At 39.8% G+C, this 14,007-nt stretch overlaps 2 protein-coding genes across 2 annotated transcripts; both read right to left on the minus strand.

Moving 5' to 3' along the window:
• Nucleotides 1-6,237: 6,237 nt before the first annotated feature.
• Nucleotides 6,238-7,128, minus strand: LOC146721059 (uncharacterized). Its single transcript, XM_085487487.1, has one exon. The coding sequence runs from the start codon at nt 7,126-7,128 to the stop codon at nt 6,238-6,240; it is 891 nt and encodes a 296-aa protein (XP_085343613.1).
• A 2,685-nt stretch (nt 7,129-9,813) lies between these two features.
• Nucleotides 9,814-10,977, minus strand: LOC114943636 (uncharacterized). Its single transcript, XM_029319287.2, has one exon. It carries the CDS (start codon nt 10,975-10,977, stop codon nt 9,814-9,816), a length of 1,164 nt encoding a protein of 387 aa, XP_029175120.2.
• Nucleotides 10,978-14,007: the final 3,030 nt, after the last annotated feature.

The following is a 14,007-nucleotide window of genomic DNA, read 5'->3' on the forward strand; positions in this document are numbered from 1 at the left end:
CCAGAGCAGCCGATATTTTATTTTGGCGCTTACGGCAACTTTTATACAGCGCTAGAACAGTTGATGTTTTAATGTAGCGTTTACGGCAGCCTTTATACAGCGCCATTATTTAATCTGTTCTAAGAACAATATGTATGCCCCTTGTGCTCCTTTGGGCCATTTTTTCTTGAACACTTCCATATCATTAGAGTAATACCATTCCGATTTTGTGTCAGCTCTCAACATACACGTGTAGTGACCACGATTTATTTCTTCACCTTCGTGAAATATAGCGCTTATTAGCTTGTACTTTTTTTTATTAATCGTGATATTACTCGTCGGCACGGCGTTAATCCAATTGTTGATAATTTTTTTAGAAGCACCGTTTACAAAAGTATATAAATTGAACTGTATTACTACGACGAATAAAGTTGATTCGATTACGGTTTTCTTTTTCAACACGGTGCCCTTACATTCGTTACAATTGCCGTTTATCGTTTCCCATTTAGAAAATTCTACATTAATCAAACTTTGTAGAGTGACACCTTTTTCCCTTTTTAATGTCGAATGTATAGGTAATATTAACAAACTACTGCTTTCCAGCTTAGTTACATTTTAATTACATTTGACATTCGAGCAACATGTTACGTGCTTTAATTCGAGTTTTAATACATCATTGATGTCGGAATACGTCGACATTAGAGCCGTAAAAAATTCCGAAACATCTTGTTGTGTTCGTTCTTCGAAGCGTTTTCCGACAGATCTTTTAACCGCTTGAATGTTGCAATATTTACGTTCACCATACGCGCAGATAGCATCAGTCAATGCATTCGATGCTTTATTTTTCAGTATTTGTTGCCTAATACGTAAGCAATGAAACGCACATTGTAATATTACATTAGCGTAACACGAAACAGCATCGTTATTGCAAAGGCCATATATTTTCCACGTAACTATACTTTCTGGTTACTCACAATCATAATTCTGCACATCATCAATGATATTAGGGATAGCCCATCGACGATCGTACATTTTCACAACCTTTTTCTCGGACGGATTGATTTGTGGCAGTTCAGATTTGAATATAGATCTCAGTCGATTATATTCTACAATGGCTCTCGAGTTTGCTTTAACTGATGCTGGATTGAAATTTATCAAATGTAGGCCTTCCAATTTACTTACTCGTGACAAACCTACATAGGCTTGACCATCACTGAATACAGTCGTTCCTAAATCCATCATTGCATTGTTACATGTAATTCCTTCGATTATAAATAATTCGACATTCTTTAATTTGTCTCTCAAAGTTTTCAAGACCATGTCTGACAATTGCGTATATTTTGGTGTAGATTCATGACTAACCGGTAGTTGAAACATTCTATGGATTGTCAAGCCATCGATATTGAATGCTGCGATACCCGTGGGAGCAGATATGGCAGTCGTTTTTTCCAAATTTATTCTGATCCAATGTTTAATCGTTTCAATTAGAAAACTTTTCCCTGTACCACCCTCGCCACTTACGTACAGTCGCAGAATCTGATTCTTATCTTGTAAAACTTGGCATACTCCATCAAAGACTCTTTTCTGGTCTTTGTTCAATTGCGACATCATTTGCGATAAATCAATCGGGTCGTCAATCTTACCAAAATCTTCCAGATCTTTCATCGCGTCGTCAGCTTCTATCGGATTACAATCCAGTTCATCGTCATCGGATTTGTCTCTGTCTGCTGTTTTCAGATCATTTTCGCGCTTCTCGATTAATTCAGCAACGTTCTCAAAAGCTTTCTGTATTTCTTCGAGCCTTTCGTGATATTTCATTACTTTCGTTAAAACAGACTCTGAATTCTTAAAGGCATCCGTGTAAGTCTCGAATGTACCTTTGAGTTTACTCAAATCTCTCCATGGTTTGAACAGAAGAAGCAGCGAGTAAAAGTATTTTTCGGGCTCAGTTTTTATATTAAATCGATAATGGTTAATTAAATAACCCTTTTTTCGTTTTTTTAAAAATAAACCCGATGCCAATTTGTAACACTTGACTTCGTCATTATTTGACATCTGTTTCGTAATTTCCCAGAATCTGGCAAAATCGTACAAATTCAATGATTCTAATTCCTGAGGTCTATTTGGATAGTAATCATCGATGAGTGACGAACAGTAAATATTTGTAGAATTTTCATCAAGAGCTTAAATTTCATTAAATGTTTTAACTTTTCTATTTCTCACCTCATTAACATCGATCCATTTGACCATGGTATCATTATCCGTACCGTACAAGGGATTCCCTAATAGTGTATCCGCAGCTTCTAAAGCACCGCATTCTCTGTTATTTAATGAACGCATTGCAAAATTCCACAGTTTCGATGCCAAGGACTTATTCGAATCTATCACTTCAAAGTCTGTATTGCATTTTTCCGACTTTGTCGTGTATTTTGAAAGAGGGTAAAAGAGGACGAAATTGGGTGAAAAAGGGCGAAAGAGGACGAAAGAGGGTGAAAGAGGACAAAAGAGGGTGAAAGAGGGTGAGAGAGAATGAAAGAGCGTGAAAGAGGACGAAAGAGGGTGAGAGGGCGAAAGAGGGTGAGAAAGAATAAAAGAGGGTTAGAAAGGACGAAAGAGAGTGAAAGAGGACGAAAGAGGATGAGAGGGAATGAAAGAGGGTGAGAGAGAATGAAAGATGGTGAAAGAGGACGAAAGAGGGTGAAAGAGGGCGAAAGAGGTGAAAGAGGACGAAAGAGGGTGAGAGAGGACAAAAGAGGGTGAGGTAGGACGAAAGAGGGTGAAAGAGGACGAAAGAGGGTGAGAGGACGAAAGAGGGTGAAAGAGGACGAAAGAGGGTGAAAGAGGACGAAAGAGAGTGAAAGAGGACGAAAGGGGGTGAGAGGGAATGAAAGAGGGTGAAAGAGGGTGAGAGAGAATGAAAGAGGGTGAGAGAGGACGAAAGATGGTGAAAGAGGACGAAAGAGGGTGAAAGAGGGCGAAAGAGGGTGAAAGAGGACGAAAGAGGGTGAAAGAGGGTGAGAGAGGACGAAAGAGGGTGGAAGTGGGAGTGGGGGTGGGGGCGGGGGGCGGGAGGGAAAGGGGTGGGTGGAAGTTGAAGGAGGTGTGAGTGAAAGGTGAGAAGAGATTTATATATATATATAATCCTGATGACGTCAGCGGACGCGGACAGAGAAGAAGAAGAAGACGACGTTACTTCATTTTTCATGAAAAACGTCACTTTTTGACCGCTTGTATCTCCAGAACGGCTTGACCGATTTTATTTTTTCTTGGCTCAAATTACTCGTGGCGATGCCGCCTTTCAGGTTATATTACGTGCAATTCAAAATTTTTTATATTTTAGTAGTTCTACACCCCCAAAAAATGGACTTTTGATGGTGCAGGATAAGGAGACTTGTAGTGTCTTTTAAGGTCTTTTAGGGGTTGAACATGGCCGGAGACACTACCGCGGCGCTCGAAGAGAGAAAGAAGGAAGAAGGAAGAAAGAGGGGCGGAAAGAGGAGAAGAAGGGGGAAGAGAGAAGAGAGGGAAAGAGAGGAGAGAGAAGAGAGGGAAAGAGAGGAAGAAGGAAGACGCGAGGGCGCGAGAGAGAAGAGGGAGGATGGGGAAGAAAGAAGGAAGGAGGAAGGAAAGAAAGGAGGGAGAAGAAAGGGAGAAGAGGGAGGAAAGAGAGGCGAAGGAAGAAAAGAGTGATATATTTTATAGAAAGAGTAACCTTATAGTATTATAACATTTTATTATAACATATTATACATTTATTATTTTATACCATACCGAGATATACCTAAATATACCATATTATCTAATTACTAAAATAATTTCTTTTTTAATTACAGTTTACAGAAGAAGACGCGCCGGAGTTCGCGTCCAGGAGGAGCGCTTTATGCGCTTCCTCCTTAAACTGTCCTCGCCCTATTATTATTGGGGCAACAGGCCGAGGAGGGGCGGACGAGAAGGCGGACGAGGACGGGGACGGCAAAACGCCGAATGATACATGATATCCGAATAATGTATCCGTAAAATGTGCTACAATATATTTAAATAAATAAATATACATAAATAAATACGTTATATACATAAATAAATATACATATATATACATTCTTCATTTTATTTAAATAAAAACCCTATAGATAAAACTTTATAACCCTAACATATTATGAATTGTTAAATAAATCGCAAAACATTATTCATACTATAATTATTTGGTGAATAACATTATTGATAATAATAAGAGAAATAATAGAAAATGGTATTGTGATTGTGATTGAAACAAACATTTTTTCTAAACAGAGTTCGATTATAGTATAAGTTTCTTGATTTAAAATGTGCTATATTTAAATCATTTAATTATTTTTTTCGTTCAAGTACATTTAACAGCAAAAACTGCATATACGTAGGTATGTATTTAACTCTACTGCCATTACTTGAAACAAATATATTATTCGATATTAACAAATTGGAACTCTGGAATTACGAGTAATTATTTTTCATTGTACAGACTAGGTTTAAATTTTTGAAGACCTTCTTTTGAACATGGCTTGACCTTTTCATTTTTATGATTTTTTGGAGATAGGGTGAGAGAGGACGAATGAGGGTAAGAGAAGACGAGATAGGCAAAAGAGGGTGAAAGAGGACGAAATTGGGTGAAAGAGGGCGAAAGAGGACGAAAGAGGACGAAAGAGGGTGAAAGAAGACGAAAGAGGGTGAAAGAGGATGAGAGAGAATGAAAGAGAGTGAAAGAGGACGAAAGAGGGTGAGAGAGGGCGAAAGAGGGTGAGAAAGAATAAAAGAGGGTTAGAGAGGACGAAAGAGAGTGAAAGAGGACGAAAGAGTGTGAGAGGGAATGAAAAAGGGTGAAAGAAGACGAAACAGGGTGAAAGAGGGTGAGAGGGAATGAAAGAGGGTGAGAGAGAATGAAAGAGGGTGAAAGAGGACGAAAGAGGGTGAAAGAGGACGAAAGAGGGTGAAAGAGGACGAAAGAGGGTGAGGTAGGACGAAAGAGGGTGAAAGAGGACGAAAGAAAGTGAGAGGACGAAAGAGGGTGAAAGAGGACAAAAGAGGGTGAAAGAGGCGAAAGAGGGGTGGGAGTGGGGGTGGGGGTGGGGGCGAGGGCGGGATGTGGGAGGGAAAGGAGTGGGTGGAAGTTGAGGGAGGTGTGAGTGAAAAGTGAGAAGAGATTTATATATATATATAATCCTGATGACGTCAGCGGACGCGGACAGAGAAGAAGAAGAAGAAGAAGACGACGTTACTTCATTTTTCATGAAAAACGTCACTTTTTGACCGTTTGTATCTCCAGAACGGCTTGACCGATTTTATTCCTATTTGGCTCAAATTACTCGTGGCGATGCCGCCTTTCAGGTTAAATTACGTGCAATTCAAAATTTTTTATATTTTAGTAGTTCTACACCCCCAAAAAATGGACTTTGATGGTGCAGGATAAGGAGACTTGTAGTGTCTTTTAAGGTCTTTTAGAGTTTGAACATGGCCGGAGACACTACCGCGTCTCCTAATACAATAGCCGGCTATGGCGGCCGCACGTGTGTCTCTCGTTGTCTCTGAGACGATTCTGATTCGTATTAGCGGGAACCGCGCACAATGGGTCGCGATCGGCAACGGAAGCTCCCGAAGGCGACGGCAAAGGACCCGACATATATATATGCGGGTACACGAATTCAAGCGGGTAAATTGACCGGGCGATACGCGTAAATAATTTATTGAATACCAAACAAACGCCGCCCGCCTCGAAAGAATGCTCTTTCAAAATGAATAGAAGAAAAAATGAACCGCAAGGCAAACATATAAGACTTATCAGTACAATAAAATAAAGATAATAACGCAACAGAATATAAACCATGACTGATAGCATTTCGTAAGTTTAGTACTCTTATAAATAGTGACTACAGTATCCTATAAACTAAAATACTATATATTTGTTCGCAAATTAAACTAAATTACTAAGAGAACGGAAGACATGAATATAAATTTTCCTATGATCTTAATAGCTAAATATGCGCGTTGTGACTATTACGTGAGATTGCATCTTAGTTGCGTATATTAGTTATCCGTCGTTTGGATTTCTGAAGGTAATATCGCGAGCTTCGACAATGGTCTAACATAAGTACCCTTGGTGGTTTTTATAGTTGCGGTTCGTACTACATTGTCGGATCCGGGATAAATTTCTAAGACGCGACCTATAGCCCATTGTAGAGGGGGTAGATTTTGTTGTTTTACAAGTACGAGCTGATTGACGCGTAGTTAAATGTCCGAATTTTGTTTCCATTTCGACCTTTCTTGCAGCGAGCCTAAATACTCGCTACTCCATCTGCGCCAAAAGTGCTGTCGAAGTTGCTCCACACGTTGCCATCGTAAGAGCCTATTTTCATTGATCTCGCTGAAGTCTCTGCAAGGGAAACTATTTAGTGCTGTACCAACCAGAAAGTGACCCGGACTAAAATAAGACAAGTCGTTGGGATCCTCGCTTAGTGGCGTGATAGGGCGCGAAATTAATATAGCTTCTATCTCAGACAATACAGTCTGCAGTTCTTCAAAATTTAAATGGGCTTGGCCCACAATTCTAGTCAAGTGATGTTTTACGGATTTTACCGCCGCTTCCCATAAACCGCCAAAATGGGGAGCGTTGGGCGGAATGAATCCCCAGCAAACGCCCTCGTTGGCACAGAATTGATTGAGATCGGACTGCGTTTCTTGTTTGTTATAAAATTCGTATAGTTCTTTAATTTGTTTTTTAGCCCCGACGAAGGTGGTCCCGTTATCCGAGTACATGTGGGTCGGTTTCCCTCTTTGCGCAATGAAACGTTTGAATGCACCAAGAAAACAGTCCGTAGTTAAATTGCTTACGACTTCGATGTGCGCGGCTTTAGTGGCAAAGCATACGAAAATGGCTATGTAGGTCTTATGATTGCGAGAGTTGCGCCTGTTTCCTTCGCGTATTGTGACTGGGCCGGCATAATCTATCCCACAATGCGCGAACGGTCTAGATGGGGTGACCCGACCGGCGGGTAATGATCCCATTAAAGCTTCAGAGAATCGCGGTTTTGCTTTAAAACAAGTTACGCATTCTTGTATGATCTTTCGCGCTGCGGATCTTAGCGAAAGTGGCCAGAAACGTTGCCGGACGGCGGCCATAGTACCTTGCGTTCCGGCGTGCATATTCCGAATATGCTCTTGTCTAATTATTTTTTGTGTTAAATCATGATTGCGCGGCAGCAAAATGGGATGGCATGCGTCAAAATCTTTGAGTTTTTAAGCCTACCGCCCACCCAGATTAGGCCATCTTTATCCATGAACGGAGTTAACGGCAATAGACGGCTGCCTGCATTAATGGTCGTTCCTAATTTTAATGCTTTGTATTCTTTAGAGAAGACTTGTTTTTGCACCGCCCTGCACACGATTTCCGTTGCAAGTGAAAGTTCAGACAAAGATATTGTTCTAGTTGGCGCAAGGTTCCGTTTCTTAGAAAATCTCATGCAATACGCAATGATCCGAAGGATTTTGTTCAGACTTGAATACTTGGTTAGTAACTGGGTGACCATGCATTGGTCATGCTTGACAACGATAGCGGCTATTCTCTTTTGTTCGGGCATGTCCTCTTTCGGGTATGTAAAACTTCCTGATGGTTACTGATTTTTATGCGACCGTAAAAAGCTGGGCCCGTGCCACCACATGGATGATGCGATTAAATCATACGGATATATGCCTCTGGATAGTATGTCTGCAGGATTGTCGGAAGAGGAGACGTGACGCCACTGACTGATTTGAGTCAACCTTTGAATTTCTCCGACTCTATTTGCCACGAATACTGACCAGTTGCGCGAGGATAAAGCTATCCAATTCAATGCTATGGTGGAGTCCGACCAAAGAAATGTTTGCATGGGCGAGTCCAATGAGTCTTTCACCTTAGTTATGAGTTGAGCTAACAGAACCGCTGCCGATAGTTCAAGCCTTGGCAGTGACACGGCCTTGAGTGGTGCCACACGGGATTTTGAACACAACAACTCTGAACGATATTCACTAGATTCGATGGTTGTGCGTACATATATGCACGCGCCATATGCATTTTGACTTGCATCACAAAACCCGTGTAATTGCACGAGCTGTGAGTCTGGGTTGTATTTGACACCCCTAGAGATTTGTAGCTGATTTACAGCATGTAATTGAGACTTGAGTTTTAGCCAGCTTGTATGTAATTCCTGCGGCACGGATTCATCCCAATGGATGCCGGCCTTTTACAATGACGGGTCCGAGGAGACTCAGAGGATCAAACAACCTAGAAACTTCAGAAAGAATAACGCGCTTAGATACTGCGCTGTTAGTGGAGCCTGAATTGTATGCAAAGTGAAGAACATCCTTGACTTGATTCCATTGAATCCCTAGTATGCTAGAATCTGTCTCGTTATGAATGGTAATTACTTCCCCATCACAATCCTTTATATTTTTTAGAAGTTCTGGGCAATTCGACGCCCACTTACTGAGTTCGAAAGATCCTATTCTCAGCAATTCTATTAGTTCATCCCGGAGTACCTTAGCCTCGTGCAGAGTATCTGCTCCCGACAAAAAGTCATCTACGTAAAAACTGCGTTTCACCTCTCTGGAGCCTACCGGGTACTTGGCTGCGTATTGATCAGCATGATAAGTAAGGCACCTGGTAGCCAAGTATGAAGCTGATGATGTTCCATACGTAACTGTCAATAGTTCGTAGGTGTCAACGTCGTTAGCAGGGTTGCCATAGGATCCTTTGTAGACGCGTTTGAGAAGGGTCCACCAATACTTGTCTATACATTTTTATTACATCGGCGCTAAAAACATAAATGAAGAAACAAAATCGGATCAGTATGAATGTTAGCTCTTGTTGCACTACTGGCCCTATCATAAGTGTATCATTTAAGGATAAGCCCTCGGTAGATTTGCATGAAGCGTCAAATACTACGCGGATCTTTGATGTTTGATTGTTAGATTTGAACACGCAATGATGCGGCAAATAAAAACATGGGGAACTCTCATTGAGCTGCAATTCTATTTTCCGCATGTGCCCTAACAATATGTACTCATTGATAAATTGTTTGTACTGCTCTTCCAAATCGGGCTGTCGTTTAGAACGTTTTTCGATGCCCTTTAAACGAGACATGGCAATGCTTTGAGAGTCTCCTAACTTGTCGATTAATTGATCTCTAATGGGAAGTTTGACCACGTATCTGCCTTATGAATTTTGATGAATATTGCTGATGAAATGCTGCTCACAATAACTTTCCTCAGGAGTCAAATTATCGAAGTCATTTTTCGCGTCGTCTAATTGCCAGAATCGACTTAATTGATCATGTAACTGCTTGTTAGTTTGTAGATGCGTGGAGAGAATGTACCTTTGTGTGAATTGACCTTGAATCAATCATTCGTCCTGCTAGAATCCATCCAAACCTCGTTTTTTGTAATTTAGGATGCCTGTCCGATGATTGTATTTGTCCTACACAGAGAAGATCCCAAAATATTTCGGCTCCTATTAGAATGTCGATATCGGAAGATACGTGAAATTGTGGATCAGCTAGCTTTATATTTTGTGGCAGTTCGAAATCCTTCCGCCTCAACGCCAGGGAGTCTATCTGTGACTTGATCTGAAACGATACAATCGATTGTAGCACTGTATGAATCTATTCGCGATTGCAATTCGATTTTTACTGCTTGCGTGGCCGTTGTAACTGTTCCGTTCACGCCGGATATGGCTACGCTTAGTGATTTGGGAGTGAGGCCAAGCCTCGTCATAAATTTCTTTGATATAAAATTCGCCTGAGAATCACAATCCAACAGAATGCGACAAGGTCAAAGCACGCCCTGATGATCGCGCGCGTGCACCATGGCTGTTGATAATATGACGTTACCACCTCCCCCTGCGACGTGTGTCGCTACTACGGCAGAGGATTCTGCGGAGTTGGAGTTGCCCTTTTCTGAAGAGCTAGAGGAATTAGGCGCTTGCTGCGAGACGGTCGTCATGTGAAGAAGCGTGTTATGCTTGGCTTGGCAGACCTTGCAACCTCCTGAAGTGCATTTGTTAGCAATGTACGTGTTGGAACGCAGACAATTGAGGCAAATTTTGCGAGAACGAATTTCCGCAATCCTTTGAGGAACCTGAAGTGCCAGAAAATTTTTACAGTAATAAATGGAATGCTCCCCTCGACAGTAGTTGCATTTTGACTTGACGGTAGCTGCGCATGCTGTTTGACGCTTGGCGTGTGCCTTGGCAGCGCCGTCCTTGACGTTCGCGACGTTACTAGATTTGTTTGTGACTTCGAGCATTTGACACTGTCGTGTGATAAAATCGAAAAATTGTTTTGACGTTGGTAATTCGTTACCCGTAAGCGAAGATTGCCACTCGCGTAGTGTGAGGGGATCGAATTTCAAACATAGCACGTGTATTAAAATATCGTCCCAATACGCAGTGGGTCGCTTTAGAGCTTGCAACGCGTGTATGTGCTTTGTCGCGCCATCCGCGATTTGCCTTAACTCGGTATAATTTTCCTTTGTCATGGAAGGTAATTCTATAATGGCCTTGATATGATTTTGCACGATTACCCGTTTATTATCGTATCGCTCTTTAAGAAGATTCCACGCTGCATTGTAATTCGCGTCCGAAATCTCTAGAGAATTAATTACGTTGCTCGCATCGCCTGTGAGAGAGGCCTTTAAATATTGAAACTTTTGTATGCAACTGAGAGACGCGTTCGTATGTATGACCGACGTGAATGTATCGAAGAACGGGAACCACTCGTCATATTTCCCAGAAAATGTCGGTAAATTTAACTTAGGTAAGCGCACGCGGGAAGTTGCGTCCGAGATTTCCGAAAGCATTGCCGGCGAAACAGCGGCAGTGCGTAAGTGTGTGGGAGGGCTTAATAACTCCTTGATTTTAGCGGATACGGCATAAAATGCGTCCTCGAACGCAGCCCGGTCGTTACCTTCGACTTCTTCTAAAATTTCTATTTGCATCTGTACCGTGTGGTATTCGGCCCAATAATGTTCTAGTTTTAATTTGCGTTCCTCAAGTTGAGCCGTTGTCGAGGTATTGATAGCAGTAATTGTCTCGACGTAATGTTTTATTTGCGTGCAAGATCCTTTGATCATAGCGCGTTGTCTTTTAAGTACCGCGAGATTTTCTGTATTAGACATTTTAAACTAATTGAATTGAGATACACGTATTATTCGAATCTGGTTGGTACTCGTCACTAGATAGTTACCCTTACCTTACATTTATTTCTTATCAAAGAAAGAAAACGCGTGAACGCTCGGGAATCCTTTGTCGGTCATCCTGCGGGGAGGAGGGGGCGTGTCGTCGTCTCAATGCGCTGCTTGGCCCTCGATACGTCGTTCGTCTTGTCGAATATGGCCGACAAGGATCGCCGTGACTGCTGGTTCGATTGCTCGTGCGTTAGAATTATGCCATTGTCGCCAATGCGGGGCAATCGTTTGTACTCGCCGACGAGCAAAATAGCCGCTCCTGACCTCTCTTTTGTTAGGACGTCTGCCGATGTATGGGAAATTTCGTAGGCCGATACCGTACGTGATAACTCGATACGTTGGCCTTCTTTAATTTGGCTTGCGCCCTTCGTGTTATATCCTCTAGAAGTTTGTTGGACACTACCTTGACCGAGCTTGCGGAATTCCTTGGATGAATCCGGCTCGAAGGACCAAATGTACGGGATGTACGTAAGTTGAATTATTGGGCATGTGCCCGTCGTATGTTGTCGTGGAATGAGTGCTTCATATACGACCGAGAATGTTTCTCTCTCACTTGCTTATATTTATTGAAAAACTCAGAAGGTAGTGACCGCACTCGAGATACAAAGTATAAATGCTTAATTGAAATACAGCGTATAATGGTATACAATAGCCGGCTATGGCGGCCGCACGTGTGTCTCTCGTTGTCTCTGAGACGATTCTGATTCGTATTAGCGGGAACCGCGCACGATGGGTCGCGATCGGCAACGGAAGCCCTCGAAGGCGACGGCGAAGGACCCGACATATACTCGTATATATGCGGGTACACGAATTCGAGCGGGTAAATTGACCGAGCGATACGCGTAAATAATTTATTAAATACCAAACACTTTTGTATGTTTAATTTATCAGATGATGCCTCTATATTAGATGTGTCTTCAGCTATGATTAATTTTTCCATACCTTCTTTATAATTATCTGTAAAATTTAAAACAATAATATGTTATATAATAAATTTTAATTTACTAATAATAACTTGTAAAATGTACTATAAATAGAAAAAAGTGTTCAAAACTTTTTTTACTATATAAGTTCTTAATATAACAATTATAAATATAATAATTAACTTTTACCTGCTCTGCCAAAAATCCTTTTCACTGGTAATACTTCCCATTCAACATTTTGTGGCATTTCTCTTGTTATTATTGCTTTATTTATTCTAAATTTACTTTTAAAATGAGCAGGCCAAATACTTGAACGTTTATCTGCATTGTACCACAATCACAAGTAAGAAATGATAATATAAAATATACACACATAAAGCACTAGCTACAGATTATATATATTATATTACTTTTTATGTATTATAATTATTTATTTTAACGGCTGCCTATATTTACCTCTAAAGTATCTATAGTTTCATATTACTGTATCATAGAGATATGTACATATATCCCATAGCAAAATAGAAAATAAAATAAAGCAAAAATATTCACTTAAAAAATATACAAAGATATATCATAAATAAATATATAGTTTTTACTTTCCCAATCAATCTCAGTCTCCTTGAGGTTATAGAGGTTATAGGTTCTTATTAACTTTGGGACAAATGATTCTCTTTTATAATTACGAAATATAGATTTTTAACGTTATAGTATATCGTTATAATTAAACATAGTATTATCAAAAAAATGCTTACCTATTCCTTAAACACAGCAAAACAAGTCAATGCGAGTTACTGTACACGTGATAACCACGAGTTGCAACGGTCTACGTCTACGTAGCGAAGCCGGCGCCTGCTATACACGCACACATATATGTATTGTTCAGAGCGTTTGGCGCAGAAATTTAAGCCAATGATTTAATAAAATTATTGATTATCGTTAACATCTTTTATTGTACAATATTGCAAAAAATTATTTTATTCCAGTATTATACCCAGTAAATACCAAGTTACAGTTATATAATTGTTAGTTGTAATTTTCCACTCAACAATATAATTGTTATAATACACGTATTATATTTTTGAGTGGAAAATTACAACTAACAATTATATAGCTGTAACTTGGTGTTTGCTGGGTATATATATATATATATATATATATTACAATATATAAATTATAGAATTTGGATTGAATGCAATATTTCCGAAATATTAATGTCATGTTGCTACAAGTGTGCTGGAATTTTGTGCACCTATATCTCTGCAATGTCTTTATAATGTTGCATTGCAACTTGCAACATTGCTGCAATATAATTGCAATAATCTGTGCTGTATGGGAATGCAATAATAACAAATTTTAAAAACATTTAAAAAATGATTTTACAGGAAAAACTTTAAGCTCTCACATTGCAAAGTTAAAAATTGTCGCAGATTCTTTTTTGAGAAACTGAAACTCCCACAAGACAAAAATTTTTTATTTTATTTATATATATAATTCGTGGTTTTCAAAAATTAACAAATTCACAGAAACTAAAAAAGTAACATTTTGAGAGTAAAGATTTCAACCTTTGAAACCCTTTCTTTGGAAATTAATACAATAGGAAAAGGCTTTTACACGCGAGTAAATATGGTTGACTATGTAAAATTACTGTATTTAAATATAAAATTCACAATAAATTCGTGCAAGACTGCATTCGAGCTTGATTACCACATCCCTTTCTTTGGATTTAAATTTTGTTCATTTTCATTGAAGTTGTTTGAATTTTGCTTATTTAAAAAAAATGAATTCTTTTAATTTTTATGAACGGTATAAATTCACTACAGCAGGAAAAAATGATTAGAATGTAATTAATATTATA

This window comes from Nylanderia fulva, unplaced genomic scaffold (genome assembly GCF_048542155.1).
Source record: "Nylanderia fulva isolate GAGA-0341 unplaced genomic scaffold, ASM4854215v1 Scaffold56, whole genome shotgun sequence".
NCBI lineage: Eukaryota > Metazoa > Arthropoda > Insecta > Hymenoptera > Formicidae > Nylanderia > Nylanderia fulva.